Raw genomic sequence first — 21,607 nt, 5'->3', positions numbered from 1 at the left:
GTCGCGGAGCATCAATCCGGACAAGATTTCTAACCAGAATGCACCGCTTTAAGACAGATTTCGATCGATCTGCGCAGCGCCGCATGAAGTCGAACGCACCTAGTGTCAGTCACTCATTTAAACACACACACACACACACACACACACACACACACACACACACACACACACACACACACACACACACACACACATTGTCAGCCATACAAATCTTAATCAGTCATCCATCTTAAAGAGTGTTTCTCTAATACTGTAATGCAGCTATGAATTGTGTTTTTGAGCTCAATCAGCAGATTTTGTATTCTAATATTATGTTTCCTGGCTGTGAATGCCAAGAGTAATCGGAGGTAATTACTTAAAATAATATATTTAAGGAATGGCAATAAATAACTTTTTTTTTTACTCATAAAATCATATTTATGCAGTCTATGATTGTGCTGATCATAAATTAACTGCTTATGTAAAAGAACCACCGACAACTGGCCAATGAGACGCAGCGCTGAGTGTCACGTGTCTGAACGCGGAAGTGCGCGCTTTGTTTATGAAGTGTCAAATGACCCGCAAACAGCGGTAAAACACCGCTAACCAGTAAACTTCACCACTCACACCAGTATAATGAGGGAGTAACGACCGAGTATGAGGGATTAACCAGCAGGTATGGGTTTGTTTGCTTAGTGTTTGTGTTTTTTCTCCAGAATAAGTAGAATGACCCTGAGTTTGTCCTACATTTACAGAACTCTGCTTTATTTTATTCAGGGCCGGATTAACCAATGGGCCTTATGGGCACAGGCCCAGGGGCCCGTGCGCACCAGGGGCCCTGCGAGGGGGGAGAAAAAAAAGACAATTTCGGAGTGTCTTTTTAGGCTAATTGCAAATAGCGCATCTAGCTATTGAGGGTTTACGCCCTTCGATGCCTGATTGATAGATACTAGATGAGTAAAGAGCAGTGAGGAAATGTAGCCGCAGTGGCGCACCTTGTAAGGCACACGGCACCATCTTTTGACGCGATTAACAATAACATCGGTTCGAATCCACCATCAGTTGAACTCGTGCTACTTTTTTTCTCCCCATTACATATCAGATTGGAAATATATTTATTTTTAACAGGAAAGAAACATTTTTTAAAAATAATGCAAATGTGATATAAAGTCACAAGTGTCTCGTGGGTATTTAATAATGTTTAGCCTTATTATAGGCACCTGCCGCGCCTCCCTCTCTTCAAAAACTATATTGCTAAGACAACTGTATTTCCTCTGAGCAAAAAAATCGCGATCACATATTAATATTATTATTATATTTAAATTGCCTTTCTTTCTTTAACTAAACAGAATGCTGTCATTGGTCAAGCGCGGAAACGTCAGTTTTGTAATAACCCGCACTAAACTGAGCGGACTTTAGTGTAACGTTATATCTGTCATAGATCAAAAATGAGTGGACAAGTGGATTTAGCAAACGCGAGAGAAAGAGGAGAGGAGGCATCTTTATTGACGCATTTTCCATACACACCTTCTTTAAACAGACCCGTGATCAGGAGAATGAGAGTACAGAAGAAGACTTTAACTTTAAATGATGAGTAGCTAGCATTAACCAGGCGGAGGAGGCTAACGGCAGCGCAGCGCGGACTGGATTCATCGTGTGAGAGACAGACAGAAAGGGAGAGAGAGAGAGGGAGAGAGAGAGAAAGGCCCAGAAGAGGAGAGAGAGGGGAGAGAAGAGGTATAGTGTCTGTGATTTCGGATACTTTTAGGTTTATAATCAAGTCTTCATCACGAGAAGAGTAGAGAAAATACAAGGAGAGGAGGAGAGAGACAGTAAATCAGTGTTTGTATTATGAAAGACTCAGATTCATAGAACTCAGATTCATATAACTGGATTGGAGAAGCATTGTGCGTTATATGCCATGGCAATAATATGCTTTAAAGTTTGTAAAAGCAATACACTAAAATACTCTTAATATATATATATATATATATATATATATATATATATATATATATATATATATATATATATATATATATATATATATATATGTAGTTTTATTAGTATTTTTATTTAATGCTTTGAAAAATAATTTAAATCTTTGCAGACTATAAATACATATGTACTATATATCATTTATTTAAATATGTGGGCAACAAATTATAGATTCATTTTATTTAAAAATTATTATATTATTCTTATTTTTTTAATTTAACTATAGGGGTGCGGCCAGGTAGGGGGCCTTACAAGATAATGTGCCCAGGGGCCCCTGAGTTCTTAATCCGGGCCTGATTTTATTCATCATCATATTTCAAGTGTTTTACAAACAAATGACGGATTTATGTAAAGTTACAGGTGCAGTCAGTGTCGTGTTTATCGTTTAGTTTATACAGTATTATTCCATGTTCATATTTACTTCATTTCTAACTCACAAACGCTGTGAATTCTTCTTAATGAAGTCTTATTAACGGGAAATAATTATTTATTTATGATTTAACAAATATATGTATTATGTATGCCATAAAATATTTAACAGCTAATACTTAAACATGATGCACTAAAAATAAAGGTTTTAGTGATAAGAACTATGCTATAAAGATAATTATTAATTTAACTATATCAAAATGTCTTGATTTCAGGCGTTTAATAAGTTTGTGCTGTTTTGTGTTGTGTAAGTTGTGTGACAGATGGACACGGTCTTCCAGAAGCTGTGCTGAGTGTTTATGATGATGATGATGATGATGGTGTGTGTGCTGGACGGCGGTGCTCTGCGTTTATGGCACAGACCGGGTCGAGTCTCCATCGTCCTCTCCACGGCCTCACTGCAGAGCCCCTTCAGCAGACCAGCCCTCAGGAACACACTGAGCTGGAGGTCTGGGCGTAGCCGGAGGTTCTGCAGGGTCGGATCACACACTAACATCTCCTTCTTCAGCACATCAGCACGGCAGGAGTCAGCAGACCTCAGATATGGCACATCTCGTCTGCGCAGCGCTCTGGACTCACTCTGGAGAGCAGTGAACAGAACACGAGCAGAGATTCAGACCAGAAGCAAAGATAAAGAGTCCTCAGCTCCGCCTACTTCTGTATCACAAGCTCCGCCTTCCAGCATTGTTGCCACGGTAATCAAGAATCAAGAACAGATAGTGACTGAAAAAGATCCTCCCACACTACCTCAAGCCCCGCCTACTGGTTTTGTTCCTACAGCAATGAAGATTCAAGAGGAGAGAGTGACTGAAATAGCTCCTCCCACATCACCTCAAGCTCCACCCTCTGACTTTTTTACCTCAACAGCTAACATTAAAGAACAGAGAGTGACTGAATTAGCCCCACCCACATTACCTCAAGCCCCACCCTGTGGTCTTTTTACCACACAAGCTAAAATTCAAGCACAGAAAATGACTGAAATATCTAAACCCACATTACCTCAAACTCCGCCCTCTGACCTTTTTACCACAACTAAAGCTCAAGAACAGAAAGTGACTGAAATAGCTCCGCCCACATCACTTCAAGCTCCACCCTCCATTCCGGTCACCACGGCAACTCAGATCAAAGAACAAACAGAGCACAAAGTGAATGAACCAACCCCACCCACTATACCTCAGACTCCTCCCACCGAACAGACCACTCCCCTTTTCCACCCAGGCTCCCTCAGTGTGCGTCTGGGCGAGTCGTATGATTTCCTGTCTCAGCACATCAACTCTTACTTCAGCAGCTTTAATAAACCCGATCGCTCCTTTTCTCTGGGGGATTACCTGAACTACTCTGCGTTTGTGGGGAGCTGCATCCGCCCGCTGGTCCCCCGATTCAGAACCGAGGCTAAGAGCGAGACGACAGGGGTTAATGAAGAGGAGAAACTGAAGGGAACGAGTGAGGATGAAGAGCAGAGAGTGATTGAGGACAGAGCCCGACGCCTGCTGCTGCTGCAGAGAGAGAAGGTGTGTGTGTTACTGACAGCATTCATCATGAGGTTACACACAACAACATCAACACTGTGCTTATTAACACCAGATCGATTCTGATTGGCTGCTGGTCACTCTCAGGTGTTTGGTTATTGTCAGATAAAGGCACAGCTGAAGTAGTTCCGGCAGGTTTAGAGCAGCTCCATATCCCTCCGCTGAATGATCAGAGTTATTCACAGCTACAGCAGTCAGACATCACAGCAGAACACAGCAGAAGGCCTGTGGTCAATTATTCCTTAACTCTTACTTAAAGTTAAAATATTATTGTAAATATATTTATAACATTATATTAATATTTAATAACACTTCAGGTCACAATTCATGCTATTAACTGCTGTCATATCACCTGCCTATTATTAAGATATGAACTGATCATTAGTAGATATAAAGTATGATCTCATTCTGCATCTCCAATCCTTCCCAAAACCCCACTTCTACCTTACTCACTATTAATAAACAGCTCAATAGTCGTTCATTAAGCTAGTATTGTTAATTAATGGCTTGCTAATACTGTGAATGGTGACTTAAAATTGATTGTTACTAAATGTTCTAATCAAAATATTGTGTTTCTAATAATGAACACAGCATGGCATCTTTTTGATGTAAAGAATTGTTATATTGAACTCTGAATTACAACATTTTTATTTAAAGTTTAGAGCAGTTTACTGCACTAGAAAACATTTTTTCCCCAAACAACTAACTCTAAGTGGTCTCCTAATGTTTTATATTGCTTTATATTTATAATCTGAGATAATTTGGGCAGTATATTAATCCCATTAGGATGAATGCAGTTTAATCTAATTGAGTTCCTTTAAATTTAATAACTCGTGATTATTCATATATTTTAGTTTCTATAATGCAGTAAAAACAGTATATTATTATTATTAAATGTGGCATAGCTGTTAATTATGTGTATATTTATTAAAGTCTAATCAATATCTGTGGTGTACATGTAAATTTTCAGCCCATTCTTGATGATCAAAAATATTCAGATTATTACAGCAGTGTCCAAGCTCGGTCCTGGAGGTCCAGTGTCCTGCGAAGTTTAGTTCCAACCCCAATCAGACACACCTGGGCTAGCTGATCAAGCTCTTACTAGGCTTTCTAGAAACATCCGTGCAGGTGTGTTGAGGCAGGTTGGAGCTAAAATCTGCAGGACACCGGCCCTCCAGGACTGAGTTTGGACAGCGCTGGATTATTATCGGTCATTAAATGGTTCATGTTGTTGTGAAAACTCAGCTGTTTTATTTTCCAGGTTTCAGATTAACAGGAAAACAGCAGTATTCATATAAGACAGACTCTGTAAAAGTGTTCTTGATCAGTGTTATTCTGCTGTGTTGTTGAGCTGTAGTGAGTCCAGTGTGTGTTTAAGGTTAATGTTCACACATGTCACACACTTCACACACACTCATGACTGTAATATGATCTTCATATGTGTGTTCTGGAAAGTTCTGGGAAAGTGTGGACAAAAATAAACTCACGTTCACTGCAGAGCGCCTCAATGAGGAGATCAGGAGCTGTCATGTGTGCTTATAATCTGCAAAATATTCACTCATTCATTTCATTTTGCTTCAGCTTACTTCCTTATTAATCAGGGGTCAACACAGTGGAATGAACCACCAACTATTCCAGCATATGTTTTACACAGCAGATTTCCTTCCAGCTGCAACCCTGTTACTGGAAAACACCCCTACACACTCATTCTCATACACTCATACACATACACAACGGCCAGTGTAGTCGATCAGTTCCCCTATAGCGCATGTGTTTGGACTGTGGGGGAAACCGGAGCACCTGGAGGAAACCCACACCAACACGGGGAGAACATGCAAACTCCACACAGAAACACCAACTGACCCAGCCGAGACTCAAACCAGAGACCGTCCGGCTGTGCAACACCACTGAGCCACTGTGTCACCACATCTGGAAAGCATTTTTTTTAAAATATTGATTTATTTAATGGGTTATGTGTGTGTGTGTGTGTGTGTGTGTGTGTGTGTGCGTGTGTGTGTGTGTGTGTGTGTGTGTGTGTGTGTGTGTGTGTGTGTATTATTTGATCTGTTTATTTCAGAGCACACATTTGGTGTTTAATCAGCAAAATAAAAAATATATAAAACATTTTCATTGACATTTGTTGAATAAAAACAGAAAATCAGTATTATATAGACAGAAAAGACAATAACACTTGTGTTTCTTGTAATATTTGTACTTTTTTTTGTGTGCTTTTGTCATTTTATGCATGGTTTTGTTTCTAGTGTTTATTTGTTTAATCTAAATGTAAGTTTTTTTTTTGTTTTTTTTATTACATGAGAATGAGAAATATTTCCCTGGAAATTAGTTTAAAATATATTATTTTATAAATAGAATGGGAAAAAATCTGTTAATGTTTATTTTATTTCATATTGCATTTTTATATTCTTTGTGGATTAACAGTTGGATGATGTCTAATTTATTTATTGAGAATATTTGCTGCAGATGTAATGATAATCATGTATCTCTGCAGGTGGATGTGCAGTACTCTTCCTCCATCTGCTGGCTGATGCTGATATGAGACTGATGTTCTTGCTGTGTTTGTCCAGCAGGTGGCAGCAGATAGATGATGTATTCAGTGTTTACTGTAGTGAAGATGCAGATATTGATGATGCACATGAATCACATATTATACAGTGCATTATGTTGTGAATTACAGATGATTTAAATAATTTAATAGTGTTTTACACTGTACTGAATATTCTGAGGGATCAGGCCTGACTGCCTGTGTGTGAGAGACAGAATCAGCATCTCTTCTACAGTTCACAACAATGTCTTTGTGTTTGTCTGAATGTGATTTATGTGTGTGTGTGTGTTTCAGATCATCGCGCGGGTCAGTGTGTGTAACCGCACGCGTGCTCTAGTGCAGGCTCTCCAGCGGGCGTCAGGTGTGCGTCTCTACACCCGGCGGGTGGAGGAGCTCAGTCTGCATCTGCTGCAGTTCCCTGAGTCACGATCTGTGGCCCTCAAGGTCAGCTCATTAACATAAGACCCGCCCACACCTGCAGATCATTAACATAAGACCTGCCCACATCTGCAGAGCATTAACATAAGACCTGGCCATACCTGCAGCTCATTAACATAAGACCAGCCCACATCTACAGCTCATTAACATAAGAACAGCCCACATTTACAGCTCATTAACATAAGACCAGCCCACATCTACCACTCATTAACATAAAACTCGCCCACACCTAAAGCCCATTAACATAATACCCGCCCACACCTGCAGCTTATTACCATAAGACTCGCCCACATCTTCAGATCATTAACATAAGACCCACCCACACTTGCATATAATTAACATAAGACCTGCCCACACCTGCACATCATTAACATCAGACTCACCCACATCTGCAGATCTCCTGGTTTCAACTGCATCTTATTAAAAAAGAACAGCCCACAATAGCAGCTCATTAACATAAGACCTGCCCTAATCATGTCACATGTTCAGGTGTGTGTTTTTCTGCACAGGTGAGCCAGTGTTCAAATCCCAGTGTGTGTGTGTGTGTGTGTGTGTGTGTGTGTGTGTGTGTGTGTGTGTGTGCAGGAGCAGGTGGTCCCGTGTCTGCAGCGCCTCCTGCAGGTCAGTGATGTGTGTCTGCAGGCTGCGGTTCGAGAGGCTCTGGCTCTGCTGGGCTTCATTGAACCTGTGAAGAAGCGCGGGGTGAGGATCCTGACCATAGACGGAGGAGGAACCAGGTGAGACTCCAGAACACACACACACATCTACAGAAACACACTGAGCTGATGAGTGTGTGTGTGTGTGTGTGTGTGTGTGTGTTGATCAGGGGTCTGCTGGCGCTACAGACTCTCCATCACCTGCAGGATCTGTCAGGGAAACCTGTTCATCAGCTGTTTGACTATATCTGTGGAGTCAGCACAGGTAAACACACCTGAGCAGCATCAGCCAGACACTCCTGCTGATGTGTGGGAATCATTTGTTTGCTTGTCTATCTGTGTGTGGTTGTCTTCATTTTTCGTTTGTGTGTGTGTGTGTGTGTGTGTGTGTGTGTGTGTGTGTGTGTGTTCAGGAGCGATCCTGGTGTTCCTGCTGGCGGTGCTGCAGGTTCCTCTGTGTGAGTGTGAGCAGCTCTACAGGAGACTCAGCTCAGACGTCTTCAAGCAGAACCTGATCATGGGCACGCTGAAGATGAGCTGGAGCCACGCCTACTACGACACACACACCTGGGAGACACTGCTCAAGTCAGTCTGTGTGTGTGTGTGTGTGTGTGTGTGTGTGTGTGTGTGTGTGTGTGTGTGTGTGTGTGTGTGTGTGTGTGTGTGTGTGATTGATGACCTCTGACCCCTCACACAGGGAGAAGATGGGCTCTGACCTGCTCATCAAGACCATACGCAACCCACACTGCCCAAAGGTACACACACACACTCTGACCAAACACACACACTCAACACACCCTTGCTGCACAACATTGATTCAGGCTTACAGTGATGCTGAGCTGTTCTGTCTCTGTGTGTGTGTGTGTGTGTGTGTGTGTGTGTGTGTGGTCCTCCTGCAGGTGTCAGCGGTGAGCACTGTGGTGAATGGTGGTCCTCCAGTGAGGGCGTATGTGTTCAGGAACTATAACCTGCCGGCAGGTGTTCGCTCTCGTTACCGTGGCGACTGCAGACACCAGCTGTGGGAGGCCATACGAGCATCATCTGCAGCCCCAGGATACTTCCAGGAGTTCCAGCTGGGAGACGACCTGCACCAGGTGAGAACACACACACACCTGAACACACACCTGAACATCAGAACACACACCTGAACACCTGAAAACGCACCTGAACATCAGAGTAAACAGCTGAACATCAGAACACACATCTGAAAATCAGAACACACCCCTGAACATCTACACACCTGAAAACCTGAGAGCACACCTAAGCATCAGAACACACACACCTAAACACCTGAACACCCACTTGCACACTTGAATACACACCAGAACACCTGAACCCACACCTGAACACCCGGGCGAGCACACACCTGAACATTGGAACACAAACCTGAAATCCTGAACACACACACCTGAAGAGCACAAGTGAATGAGTAAAAGATTCATCTGAATGATTCAGTCGTGTGAGTCTTCAGTGATTCAGAATCAGCACCTCCTGTGCCTGTGTTGTGTAGTGTGTGTGTTGTTGTTGTTGTGATGTTGTGTGCGCTTCAGACTGTGTGTCCTGCAGCACTGTGATGTGTGTGTGTGTGTGTGTGTGTGTGTGTGTGTGTGTGTGTGTTGTGCTCTTCAGATGTGTGTCCTGCAGCTGTGCGTATTCAGCAGATTCTCCTCTAGTCATTAACACACACACACACACACACACAGATGAAAGAGATTATGTAATGTTCTCCTCATGAACACACTCCTGCTGATGATGGTGACCCCTGAGAATCAGCGTCTCCTTCATTACTGATCTGTGTCCTGCTGCTGCTCTTCTTCTTTATTTATTTATTGTCTTTTAATATTTTTATTGTGTTTTTTAATATGATAAAGTGTTCAGTTTTCATTTAGTCTAGTTTTAGTGCCTCTACTTGAACAAATGTTACGGCAACATTTCTGATTTATTTATTTATTTATTTATTATTTCAGCATTATGGCAAATAATTTAAACAATAATAATTATGATTATTATTACTATTATTATTTAGTGTTATTAATAAAAATAATTGTTTGAAAACACATTAACTGAAATAAAGAAACAAATAAATACACATTATATAAATGTGTATTTTTATTTGATCGCTATATTTTTTTATTTAAGTTTCATGGCTGTTAATGCAATAAATGTATTATTTATAATAATAAATAAATAAATGAATAGTTGAATAAATTTATTGAAATAATGACAAATGAACAGGTTTTCATTTTGGGAAATAGTTTAGAGAAAACAGTGTTCAGAATGTGTTTATAAATAGAGAACATGGATGAAAATGAATTAAAACACTGAATGTATACATTAATATTAGTGTTAATGATGATAATAATACATAGAATAATATACAGGTAATTAATATACAGAAAATACAAAACACTTGTCATTTTAATATTTTTTCTGTACAGTGTATAAAAGAGAAGGGAATGTGTGTGTGTGTGTGTGAGTGTGTGTGTGTGTGTGTGTGTGTGTGTGTGTGTGTGTGTGTGTGTGTGTGTGTGTGTGTGTGTGTGTGTGTGTGTGTGTGTGTGTGTGTGTGTGTGTGCGCGCTGTTCATCTTCACACTCATCACTGCTCTCAGACAGAGGAACTGTGGATCTGCAGACGTCACACACACCTACACACACACACACTCACAGAGGCGCTGTTGTGTTGGTCTGGTGATTCAGAAGAGCCAGAGTGTGTGTGTGTGTGTGTGTGTGTGTGTTGATGCGGCATAGTGAGATGTTCTCAGATGAGTGTTTCAGATGCTGACGATCACAGCAGTCATTAAACACAATTAAACACAGCAGACAGACTTCACACACACACACACACACACACACACACACACACACACACACACACACACACACACACACACACACACACTGCACTACAGACAGACCTTTATTCTGTAGGACTTCAGAACCTCAGGACACACACACACACTCAAACTCGCATGATTCAGTCTTATTCACACACTCAGAGGTCATAGGTCACAGTCAGGGTCATCAGGACACTCTGTTCTGTCTGCACTACATAGACTGCTGACTATTGAGGGAACATCCTGAGTGTGTGAGAACTTCACAGTGTTCGTGTAGATCTGTGTATTCATCAACATGCCTTTGTGTTTTTCTTCATTAATGCCCCAACTGATCTTCATTTATTTACTTTTTTGTTTGTTTATTCATTTATTCACATATTTATTTATTTTCTTATTTATATATTTTATTTACTTGTTTATTTGTTTGTTTATTTTCTTATTCATTTACCTATTTATTTATTTATTTATATACTTGATGATTTAATTATTTACTTATTTATTTATTTACTTATTTATTTATTTATTTGATGATTTATTTATTTACCTATTTATTTATTCATTCATTTTATTTATTTTCTTATTTATTTATTTTAATAAATTGCTAATTTGCATAAAACTATACTGAATATTCGACAAAACATTCCTACATTTATTAAAACAGCAAAAAGGATTGAGGAACAGACAGAAACACATAATACATAATAAATAAATTAAAATAAATATACATAATCATTTTAAGACTGCAGTATTGCAGTGAGTAGAATAAAAAATGTAATAATAATAATGTTTATAATAGTTAACTGAAGTTAAACTCAAACTATAGTGGGTTTCTTGAAATATAGTACATTTTAGTTCAGATAAAAATAAATCAGAATATAATCATAAAGAACAAGCATATAAAGAGGCAATCATGTAAAAATGCTGTTTAGTTTTACTTGGTTTACAGAAATCTCCGAAGCTAAAAAACACTAAAGCTCTGCAGTGATGTCAGGAAAAGAGACACTAATAACAATTACACACACACACTAATATTAATCAACATTTCACAAATAAAACAGGTCATGAAAGCCAACTGAGGAGTTCTGGATGAAGCAGTTTACTCTGTGTGTGTTCATCTGCTGTGAGTGCTGATAAAGCTGGTTACAGATGCTGAGTCTCACACACACACAAACACACACACACACACACACACACACACACACACACACACACACACACAGACTTTAGTATTCGGTAATAGTGAAGTGTTTTCCACTTCTTCTGTTCTCTGTTCCTCTGATGAATAGAGCTGTGTGTGTGTGTGTGTGTGTGTGTGTGTGTGTGTGTGTGTGTGTGTGTGTGTGTGTGTGTGTGTGTGTGTGTGTGTGCGTGCGTGCGTGTGTGTGTGTGCGTGCGTGCGTGCGTGCGTGCGTGTGTGTGTGTGTGTGTGTGTGTGTGTGTGTCCAGAACTGACCATAATAATGAAGAAAGAGCGGCTTCATTCACAGATCACTGACCATAAACACAGAGAAAAGACCAAACCTGCACCTCAGCTTCAGCATCACTGTAGACATTGAGTCTTTCACACACACACACACACATTCATTAATTGATTTTCCTTCAGCTGAGTCCCTTTATTCATCAGCGGTCGCCACAGTGGAATGAACCACCAATTATTACACCATGTTTTACATAGTGAAACTGCAACCCAGTACTGGAAAACACTCATTCTCACACTCACACACACTCACACACTCATACACTACGGCCAGTGTAGTTGATCAGTTCCCCTATAGCGCATGTGTTTGGACTGTGGGGGAAACCAGAGCACCCGGAGGAAACCCACGCCAACACGGGGAGAACATGCAAACTCCACACAGAAACACCAACTGACCCAGCCGAGACTCAAACCAGAGACCTGAGTGCTGTGAGGCCACAGCTCTACCCACCGTGCCGCCTATAAATGCACTCTAAATAAAGATAAGAGCACAGTCCTCTGGGCACACTGTGTGTAGTGATATCAGCAGATTCTCCTGCAATCCTCCTGATGTGTTCTGTCTGCTCTCTGACCTTTGACCTGCTGTGTTCTGCTGCTTGTGTGAGAGTGACTTTGATGACCTCATGACCCTTGACCTCAGCCTGAAGGAGACTGAACCTCAGATCAGACTGAATGAACACACTGAAGCACATTCCTTTACTGTGGTGTATATGTGTGTGATTGTGTTTAAATGTGTGTGTGTGTGTGTGTGTGTGTGTGTGTGTGTGTGTGTGTGTGTGTGTGTGTGTGTGTGTGTGTGTGTGTGTGTGTGTGTGTGTTTGACTCTGATTATTCCTGATCTGATCTATCACTGGTGTTATCCAGCACTGCTGTAACAGACAATAATGAAACACATCACACACACTCCTCAGATCAGCATCAGCACACACACACTCACCTGTGACTCGCTGACGGCTGTAGGTGTGTGGTGAACACAGATGCTGAATTATTAACTGTGAAGCCCGAGGTGTCAAAATAATGGCTGAGAATCTGTTTGGTTTTCAGCAATGAAGCAGATTATTGATCTTTAACACTCGATATACACGATTATATTTGATCTCTCAGCTTTTATAGCTCATATATGCTGATAACAGCTCCGCTTTATTAGTCTGAGACTTACACTGAGCTAAAATATACAGTTTAATATTTATATAGACACCGCTGATGACTGTGATGTTTTAACAGTACGGCTGATAGTGCACACACAGTGATGTACATGCTACTTGCCTCTCTTTATTAATGTTTTTATGAGATAATATTTAAATGACTTTTTTATTATTTCAAATTATATTTAAAATAAGTAATTTAATAATGTAAAATGTGAAATAAATAAGTATATTAAATGACAAAATGTATTTATTAATAACAAAAACTTATATAATAGCGATTGAGAGATGAACAAATGAAGCTTTCTTTAAGTGTTGGACATTATTTACACAGTCTGGAAGATTCACCACTCACCACTGAGCAACAGAGAGAGGGAGGGTTCTGGAAATAATCCTTTTCCAATCAGTGAAGTTTATTTATAAACTAATGTGGAGAGGATCACATGATTATGATTGATCACAGCCAGTCCTGCATTATTCAATTTATGATTGACCAATCAGACGATTTCTAAGCCACTATAAACACCCTCAGCTCCATATCACAGCCATCTTCAACTTGAAGAATCCCCCCTTCCCCCCCTACTCCTCCTGCTTTCCTAGATGGGTGGCACGGTGGCTCAGTGGTTAGCACTGTTGCCTCACAGCAAGAACGTCACTGGTTCTAGTCCTTACCAAGCCTGTGCTGTTTCTGTGTGGAGTTTACACATTCTCCCAGTGCACACATGAGTTTCCCCCGGGTTCCCCGGTTTCCTCCCACCATCCAAAAACATGCAGCTTAAGTGAATCGAGTAATCCACATCAGCACATAGACATGCTGCTAGTCAGTAGTTATCTCTTAAGAGCGATCACTATCTGTTCACTAACTACTACAGCAGCGGAGTTCTCCACATCTACCTGAGCTCAAACTCCCCTCTCACCCTGCAAACGGGAGGGAGCCCCAGGCTCGAGGAACTTATGAGCTCAGGGCTCTCTCCCAGGACAGCATGATGAACACGCTTTATAATCAACCATCAGCTGAGGGTCAACTCTTGAATTATATCTGATGCTCATGATTTCCTAAGAAGGAACACACGTGTGTGTAATGAAGGAAACCTAGTCTCCTCAGTGCAGTGTGTGTTACTGGTGTGTTAGTGATGTGTGTGTACTGTATGAAGAGCACATGTTCCTGCAGTTCTGTTGAGTCTCTCACTGTGTGTGTGTGTGTCTTTCTGTGTATATGTAGGACGGTGGGATGCTGATCAACAACCCCACGGCTCTGGCGATCCACGAGTGTGAGTGTCTGTGGCCGGGCGTCCCGCTGCAGTGTGTGGTGTCTGTGGGCACGGGGAGATTCCAGAGCAGCGGCCACAGCGGAGTCTCCTACACCAGCCTGAAGACCAAACTCACCAACGTCATCAGCAGCGCCACTGACACTGAAGGTGAACACACACACACACACACACACACACACCAGCCTGAAGACCAAACTCACCAGCAGCGCCACTGACACTGAGGGTAAACACGTGTGTGTGTGTGTGTGTGTGTGTGTGTGTGTGTGTTTGTGTGCGTGTGTGTGTGTGTGTGCGTGTGTGTGTGTGTGTGTGTGTGTGTGTGTGTGTGTGTGTGTGTGTGTGTGTGTGTGTGTGTGTTTCAGAAGTGCACACGATGCTGGACGCTCTCCTTCCTCCACACACATACTTCCGCTTCAACCCTCTGCTGCGCTCAGAAGTGTGTCTGGACGAGAGCCGTGAGGAGAAGCTGCAGCAGATGCAGAGAGAAGGCCTTCAGTACCTGCAGAGGAACACGGAGAAGATGAGCAGAGCCGTGCTGGAGCTGAGCCGAGACAAGACACCACTGCAGAAGATCAGGGAGAAGATCAGAGCACTCACACTCTAGAACACACACACACACGCACACACACGCACACACACACACACACACACACACACACACACACACACACACAGTTATAAACATTATTAGTGTAGTATTGTGAGCTGAACTTCACTACACACACTCTGGAGTCAGCAGAGACGCATTTTCAGCTTGTAAAGAGGCAGAATGGGTCTGCTTTTAGTCAGGATTGTGAAGGAATTGCCAGAATTAGTTTGTTTATCCGTCCTGAGCTGGAAACACTCCTCCACTGATGCGAAATATAGAAAATATACAGTTGAAAGCAGAAGTTTCCATACACTATAAAAAGACACATCACTATTTTTTAAAATGGTCAGAGGTTAATGTGACTACACTTGTCCTCTTTCAGGTAAGTGAGGATGATCAGATGTGTTTCTGTTCTGCTCAACAGCAGAATAATGAGAGAGAGATGTGTTGAGAAATTGTTCTAACTCTTCTTGATAGTCAAGTTTACACACAATCAGATTATTCTGCCTCTGTAAAGCTCAGATGATGATGTTGAGGTTTTGGAGGTTTCTGATTGGCTGATTGACAACATTTGAGTTATTGTGAGGCACAACTGTAGAATAGTGTTGAAGGAAAAGCTCAAACACACTGCTTCCCTGTGTGACAACATGGAGAATCAACAAGCCAGAATCAACATCAAAGCCAGATTACCATTAGCTGAATGACACTGGGAACAGACTGATGTGTGGAGACATGTGCTGTGCTCTGATGGAGCTAAGATTGAACTGTTTGGCCATAATGAGCAGTGTTACATCTGGAGGACAAAGAGGAACAAGCCCAGAACACCATCCCAACTGTGCAGTATGGGGGCGGCAGCGTCATGTTGTGGGGCTGTTTTGCTGCAGGAGGGACTGGTCCACTTCACAGCATAGATGGCATCATGAAGAAAGAACATCATGGAGAAATACTGAAGCAACATCTCAACACATCAGCCAGGACATTACAACTGGGCCACAAATGGCTCTTCCAGACAGACCATGACCCTAAACACACTGCCAAATGAGTTCACATGTGCTTTAAGGACAACAGAGTGAATGTTTTGGAATGGCCATCACAAAGCCCTGATCTCAATCCTATAGAGAATGTGTGGGCAGAGTTGAAAAAGCTTGTGTGAGCAAGACAACCTACAAATCTGACTCAGTTACAGCAATTCTGCAGGAGGAATGAGCCAAAACTCCTGCAAACTATTGTGAAAAGCTTGTGGAAGGAGACCCAAAACATCTGACCAGAGTTATACAGTTTAACAGCAAAGCTGAACAATACCAAGGAAATGTGTGTTAACTTCTGACTGTCCAGAAATTAATAACAAATTCTCTCATTATTCTGGCATTTAGCAAATGTAAATCATTTAGGCAATCCTAACAGAGCTAAAATAGTAAATGTTTAGTATCACTCATCATCAGACATATTTAAACAAATGGTTGTTTCTTTTTTTAGAGTGTGTGCAAACTTCTGCCTTCAACTGTATATAAATAAAGATGATCTTAACAGACAGTATTGATCAGCACAGGCAGCTCATACACCTGTATACTTGAGTACACACACACACACGACTGAAGTGCTAATGTCCAGCAGCTGCAGAGCTGATGTTTCTGCTGTAGATCAGTGGATTAGCAGAGCTGATGTGTGCTGTTACACAGATCTACAGCAGTAAACCAGTAAATCTCCATCTGCTCTCCTTCCTCCTCTTAGATTTGGGTTTTCTGATGGTTATGATATTTAATAAAGCTGCCTGTGACCTTTGACCTCTGCAGTTTGCAAACACCAGTGTTATCCTCCTCTACCATTGTCCTGCAGATGTCTGAACAGTTTGTATTCTCTAATATTCTCAGGATTTTATCAGGAGTTTATTTTGAATGACGCATGTGTTCACTCATATTTATAGCACAGATATTATTGAAATATTAACAACACGTCACTTTTTAATTCTGTGATGAATAAACTGTGTTTTTCCTCAGATTTGCCACTTTATCTCTAACATCAGTGAGTGTATTCCTCAATCATCAGTGTCAAACATCATTTATAAGTGTAAAGAGTAAAATGTGATGTGTGTTTGTGTAGTCTGGGGTCTGATATTGTGGTGTTGTTGTTCATGACTGATGTTTCCTACAGTTTTACTGTAAAACACTATGAACACCTCATGAACTGAGCTGGACAAATATGTTTATCACTCATACACACCGTTGTGAAGATGTTCACACACACACACACACACACACACATACTCACACACTCTTCAGCTTCAGGCAGACGGTCATACAGTATTAATGCAGCATCATTCATCTGACATTATGGAGGATCTTCAGCTCTGCATCAATACTAAACTTATTAACAGAGACCTTAACAAGTGTAGAGAGACAGAGAGAGTGCAGTCTATCAGTTACCACACACACACACACACTTTTAACACACTTTAAACACACTCAATATAAACAAGGAACATCCGTTGTGTGTCAGTATAGAGGCTAAACTGATCATAATGTTATGTCAGCATTCTGCTCTCCATCAGCCACACACACACACACACACACACACATTAAATAAACACTTATAATAAACAAGTTGTGTATCAGTCCAGAGACTGAAGGATGAACTGATCATGGTAATGTGTGTGTGTCAGCATTCTGCTCTCCATCAGCAACACACACACACCAGTCACTGCAGAGACAGACACACACACACACACACACACATATCCCATGCTGCCCTGCTGTCGGTAATGAGCAGGAGCCCAAGGGCCTGATGGAGATCGGGCTGACTGTGGAGAAGAGCTGTGTCTGCTGTTATCTGCTCTTCTCTCTTATAAAATGGATGCTTTTACAGAAGCACATTGTTTTTTACAGGTTAATGTATATTTTCAGGTTTATCATCTTCTCCATTCTGTAGCGTGTAGGCAGTTTTCAGCATGTTACTGTACATTTTCTTTTTCAAAGTACTTTTTATTAAGTTTCTAAATTTAAAGCACATAAGTAAACATACACACACACACACACACACACACACACACACACACAGTGCTCAGCATAACCGAGTGCAGCCCATTTTAAAAATGAATGTTTTCCTTTATTTCTCAGTGAATAGGAGTCATGTATTTTGGTGCAGTTAAACAAAAGAGATTTATTAACCAGACATAATGAAAATGGAAATAAATACATTTAAATTCATGCAAAATATTACAAACTGCAACATTTCAATTAAACTGTAGATATTTTTTGTTTCTCTTGGTTTTTGCTATTTTTTAAAAATATCTTTAATAGTTTTCCATAACACAATATTGGGCTGCTAGATTTTGGACCGTTATCATTAGTTATTTTGTTAGATCAGCTCCAGATTTGTCTTCAGTACTGACTAATCTATTGTATATGCACAAATATGATACTGTAAAGCTTGCAATAGAAAATAAGAACGTAAATGAGAGATTTCCGCAGGGTGAACTCATATATCACTGCAACAATGCACACACACATTCACATACAAATACTCATTCACACAGCTCTATAAAGCATAATTATTTTAGGAGGGATAAAATAAAATGTTTTATGGGAAATTATTAGCTACTGCATCTACTGTACTCAGAAAACCCACAGCGTTCCTCCAGTGTTCGTGTTTAGTTTGTGTGTGGGTATATTTTGGGGAGGGAATCGAATAAGAATGTTCCAGCAATGTTTTTTTGTTGTTTTGCTGGGTAAATATGGTCATATACTGACACATCACCAACACTGCACTTTCACTGATAATGTTACAGATAATTACAGGCAAATTTACAGAAAAAAAGATGATGTGTGAACAGCCCCTTATTGAAAATACTGTCGAATTAAAGTTGCTAATAAAGTGTTTCTGTAAATTTTCTCTGTATTTAATGGGATTATGTGTGAAAGTGGGTATATGACAGTACATCTGACATGATTCTCTCTTCTGTCTCCGGTTATCAGTCTCTCACTGTTTCTTTCCTTCTTCTGAAAGTCTTGATAAGACCATCATGGAGTGTTTCTGTTATTATTTCAGCTAATAGGATTATCATGACTGTATGATTAACCAAATATGACCACTTCCCTTACTGAGAAAAGAGTATATACACTTTTATTTGTATAGTATTTTATTGAATATTGATTATGTCAAAGCCACTTTATACAGACAGGTCAATGTCAAGTCAAGCCAATGTTTATTTATAAAGAGCTTTTTAAAAACAACAACTGTTTACCAAAGTGCTGTATAAGCAAACACATCTGTTTATCAATAACCCATTTCCTGAGTAATGTTGTTTTAATTTATTTATTTATTTGAGATATCTAAACTAAACTAAATGACACATGTTTCCCTTGAAGCTTTGATTGTTTAGTTTGTTTTAGTTTGGTTATCGTCCGTCACTGTTTCAGGCCCGGCGCTACGGGGGGGCTAAGGGGGGCATTGCCCCCTCAGAAAGAGTTTGTGCCCCCCCAGTTTTTATAAAGGACTCAAACTGAAAATTATTTCTGTCATTAATGATTAACACTCCCGTCGTTCCAACCTTAAGAACACACATTTAAATATTTTAAAATATATGACATAGCAATTGAATTATGAAAATAGTGATATTAAAGCTAGTCCTATAGTTCAGAGATCCGGTCCCCGCGTCAGGTCAGGTGCGCCCGTAAATAGCCTTTAAAACGCGCACACGGCGATGGAGGCGCACTCAACTCACAACGGAGAAAAGTGGGTGACATGATAGGAGCAGCTTAATTCATTACATGCTTTGGTTAACTAATTATTTAAACACAACTCTCTTGAGCTCTAAAAGGAAAAAACACATAAGAAATTTGCTGTTAAATTAATTTTAGCAGAGACGCAACTGCCAGTCATTTATTAGTTCGGGAAGATAGCCTAATAAAAATGTTTTAATAAAAACAAATAGTTACTGCACAGTCCCACAGTAGGCTACACTATAAATAATATTTTAATTTTATTTATTAATATTATTATTAATATTATTACAATTAAACTAAAATTGACAAAACGCAGAACCCTTTGAATGTTTGCTTTCATTTTGCTAAAAAGCGCACTTTTACAGTTGTGTAGAGAAACATCCCATTATGCAGCAGCAGTCAAGGTATAACACATAATAAATGCCTTTTGCGTTTATTAAGTCAAGTTTGCAGTGTTATAAATGGAATATAGTGCTTAAGTGGATTTATCGCGGATCAACCGAGAAACCTCTCACGCGCTGCAGGTAAGCAGAATGATAATCTTTTAAAAATATGTCATTTAGGCTATACAGCTTTTTGCTCATGCAAAATTAAACAAAATATATTGTAGATCTATTTTAAGAGCTAAAATACAACATATCGAGTTTGTTTTGACTTGTAGCTCATGGCCCTAAAATGAAAATAACCTCAAAACAAGCTATTAAAAAAAAGGCTTAATTAATAAATAAAATTACGGGTAGGCTTAGTAACCTAATGGTTTATGATGGTTTACAATATCACGAAAAAAACACACTTATGATAGCCTAAGATAAATCTTTGTTTTTACATTTAAAATCATGAAAAAAAGTTATATAGCATATTGAGTGTTATCCGTGCCAAAATTTAACCAATTTTCACGGTAATAACATGTGAATTTTGGTATCTTTTTAGGTATTTTTCTGGCTACACTAATGCCTTAAAATGAAACTAAGTAATTGTTTAAAATGACATTAAATTGTAACATTTAGCTTTTCCCTAACAATGATGTTGGTTGGATAATACGTGAAGCGGGACGACTCGGTTAAGCTGATTTTACTATATTTATTTACCGGTTAAATGAATAGTCTGATCGTGGGTCAGGTTGCATGCGTGGGCATAATTTGACGTCTTTACCTAAAACTTTAAACATTCATATGCCTGTTATTTGAAATAAAACGGAAATAAGGAGAATAACATGATTTAAAGCCCTCGTTTGGCACTGAAGCCATCATCCGTCTGCATTAATAAGCGGTAAGCATTACTATCGTTAATAAAATTCGTAATAGCGAAACTGCATATTGTTATTACTATTAAAACGTAGCCTATATTACTGCCTTAGTTCAGTAACTTAGGCAGTAATGCAAAGTAATAATAAATGTGAATAAATAGCCTAAATGAAAGAAACAAGAGACCAAAATGAGTCACCAGGTCTAGTGCCCCCCTATGGATTTAAAGTGCCCCCTCAGTTTTGACTTCCTGGCGCCGGGCCTGCACTGTTTACCACTGCAGGTGCCGCTTCAGCGCTGCGCGTGGCCGAGAGAGAGCCTGCGCGTGCCAGACAGAGAGGCTGCGCGTTCCTGAGGGCGGCGGATATTTACCGGAGATGCGCGCGGGAGTCAGTCAGTCAGTCAGTGGCGGTGCGGGACAGAGACAGACACGGTACCGGACACCGGAGCAGAAGCAGGAGCTGCAGCGGAGACACAGCGCCTCTCCTCAGGTCAGTGGCCGCTGTTTGTGCTCATATCCCGGCTGTATTTACGGGATCCGGGAGTTTGTGACGCTCTCGGTAACAGAACTCGGGTGTCCACAGACCAGTTATCAGATCCTCGTTATGTCAGATGTGATATTCTCAGAGGCAGTTCTGACAGATGTGATCATGTCTGAGCTCAGTTATGACATGTGATATTCTCTGAGGTGTAAATACAGGACGCGCTTATAGCTGATTTTCGCGCTCATTT

At 40.4% G+C, this 21,607-nt stretch overlaps 2 protein-coding genes across 34 annotated transcripts in view; both read left to right on the top strand.

Annotated features, from left to right (window-relative positions):
* Positions 1-537: 537 nt before the first annotated feature.
* On the top strand, positions 538-17,009 carry LOC101885865 (calcium-independent phospholipase A2-gamma). The gene is made up of 10 exons (XM_087311303.1): positions 538-655; positions 2,659-3,917; positions 6,793-6,942; positions 7,522-7,673; positions 7,763-7,857; positions 8,006-8,177; positions 8,290-8,347; positions 8,492-8,686; positions 14,273-14,468; positions 14,684-17,009. Exons 2-10 carry the CDS (start codon positions 2,706-2,708, stop codon positions 14,923-14,925), a joined length of 2,472 nt encoding a protein of 823 aa, XP_087167429.1. The 5' UTR covers positions 538-655; positions 2,659-2,705; the 3' UTR covers positions 14,926-17,009.
* Positions 17,010-21,271: 4,262 nt separating this feature from the next.
* nrcamb (neuronal cell adhesion molecule b) overlaps positions 21,272-21,607 on the top strand; it is a 67,301-nt gene continuing 66,965 nt past the window's right edge. For all 33 annotated transcript variants that reach the window (XM_087311299.1, XM_087311284.1, XM_087311278.1 and 30 more), the window contains exon 1: positions 21,272-21,366. The gene's annotated coding sequence lies outside the window, so the exon portion shown is untranslated. The remainder of the gene's footprint in view (positions 21,367-21,607) is intronic.

Source organism: Danio rerio, chromosome 25 (assembly GCF_052040795.2).
Source record: "Danio rerio strain M-AB ecotype USA chromosome 25, GRCz13ab, whole genome shotgun sequence".
NCBI classification, from domain to species: Eukaryota; Metazoa; Chordata; class Actinopteri; order Cypriniformes; family Danionidae; genus Danio; species Danio rerio.
The sequence above is the reverse complement of the archived record's forward strand: the minus strand, read 5'-3'. Positions and strand labels throughout refer to the sequence as shown.

Excerpts from the sequence above, each read along its gene's own strand:
- LOC101885865 (XM_087311303.1), top strand. The coding sequence starts at position 2,706 with ATGATGATGATGATGATGATGGTGTGTGTGCTGGACGGCGGTGCTCTG. Across the intron at positions 8,178-8,289 it reads ACCTGGGAGACACTGCTCAA|GGAGAAGATGGGCTCTGACC; the intron begins GTCAGTCTGTGT and ends CCCCTCACACAG. Across the intron at positions 8,348-8,491 it reads GCAACCCACACTGCCCAAAG|GTGTCAGCGGTGAGCACTGT; the intron begins GTACACACACAC and ends GTCCTCCTGCAG.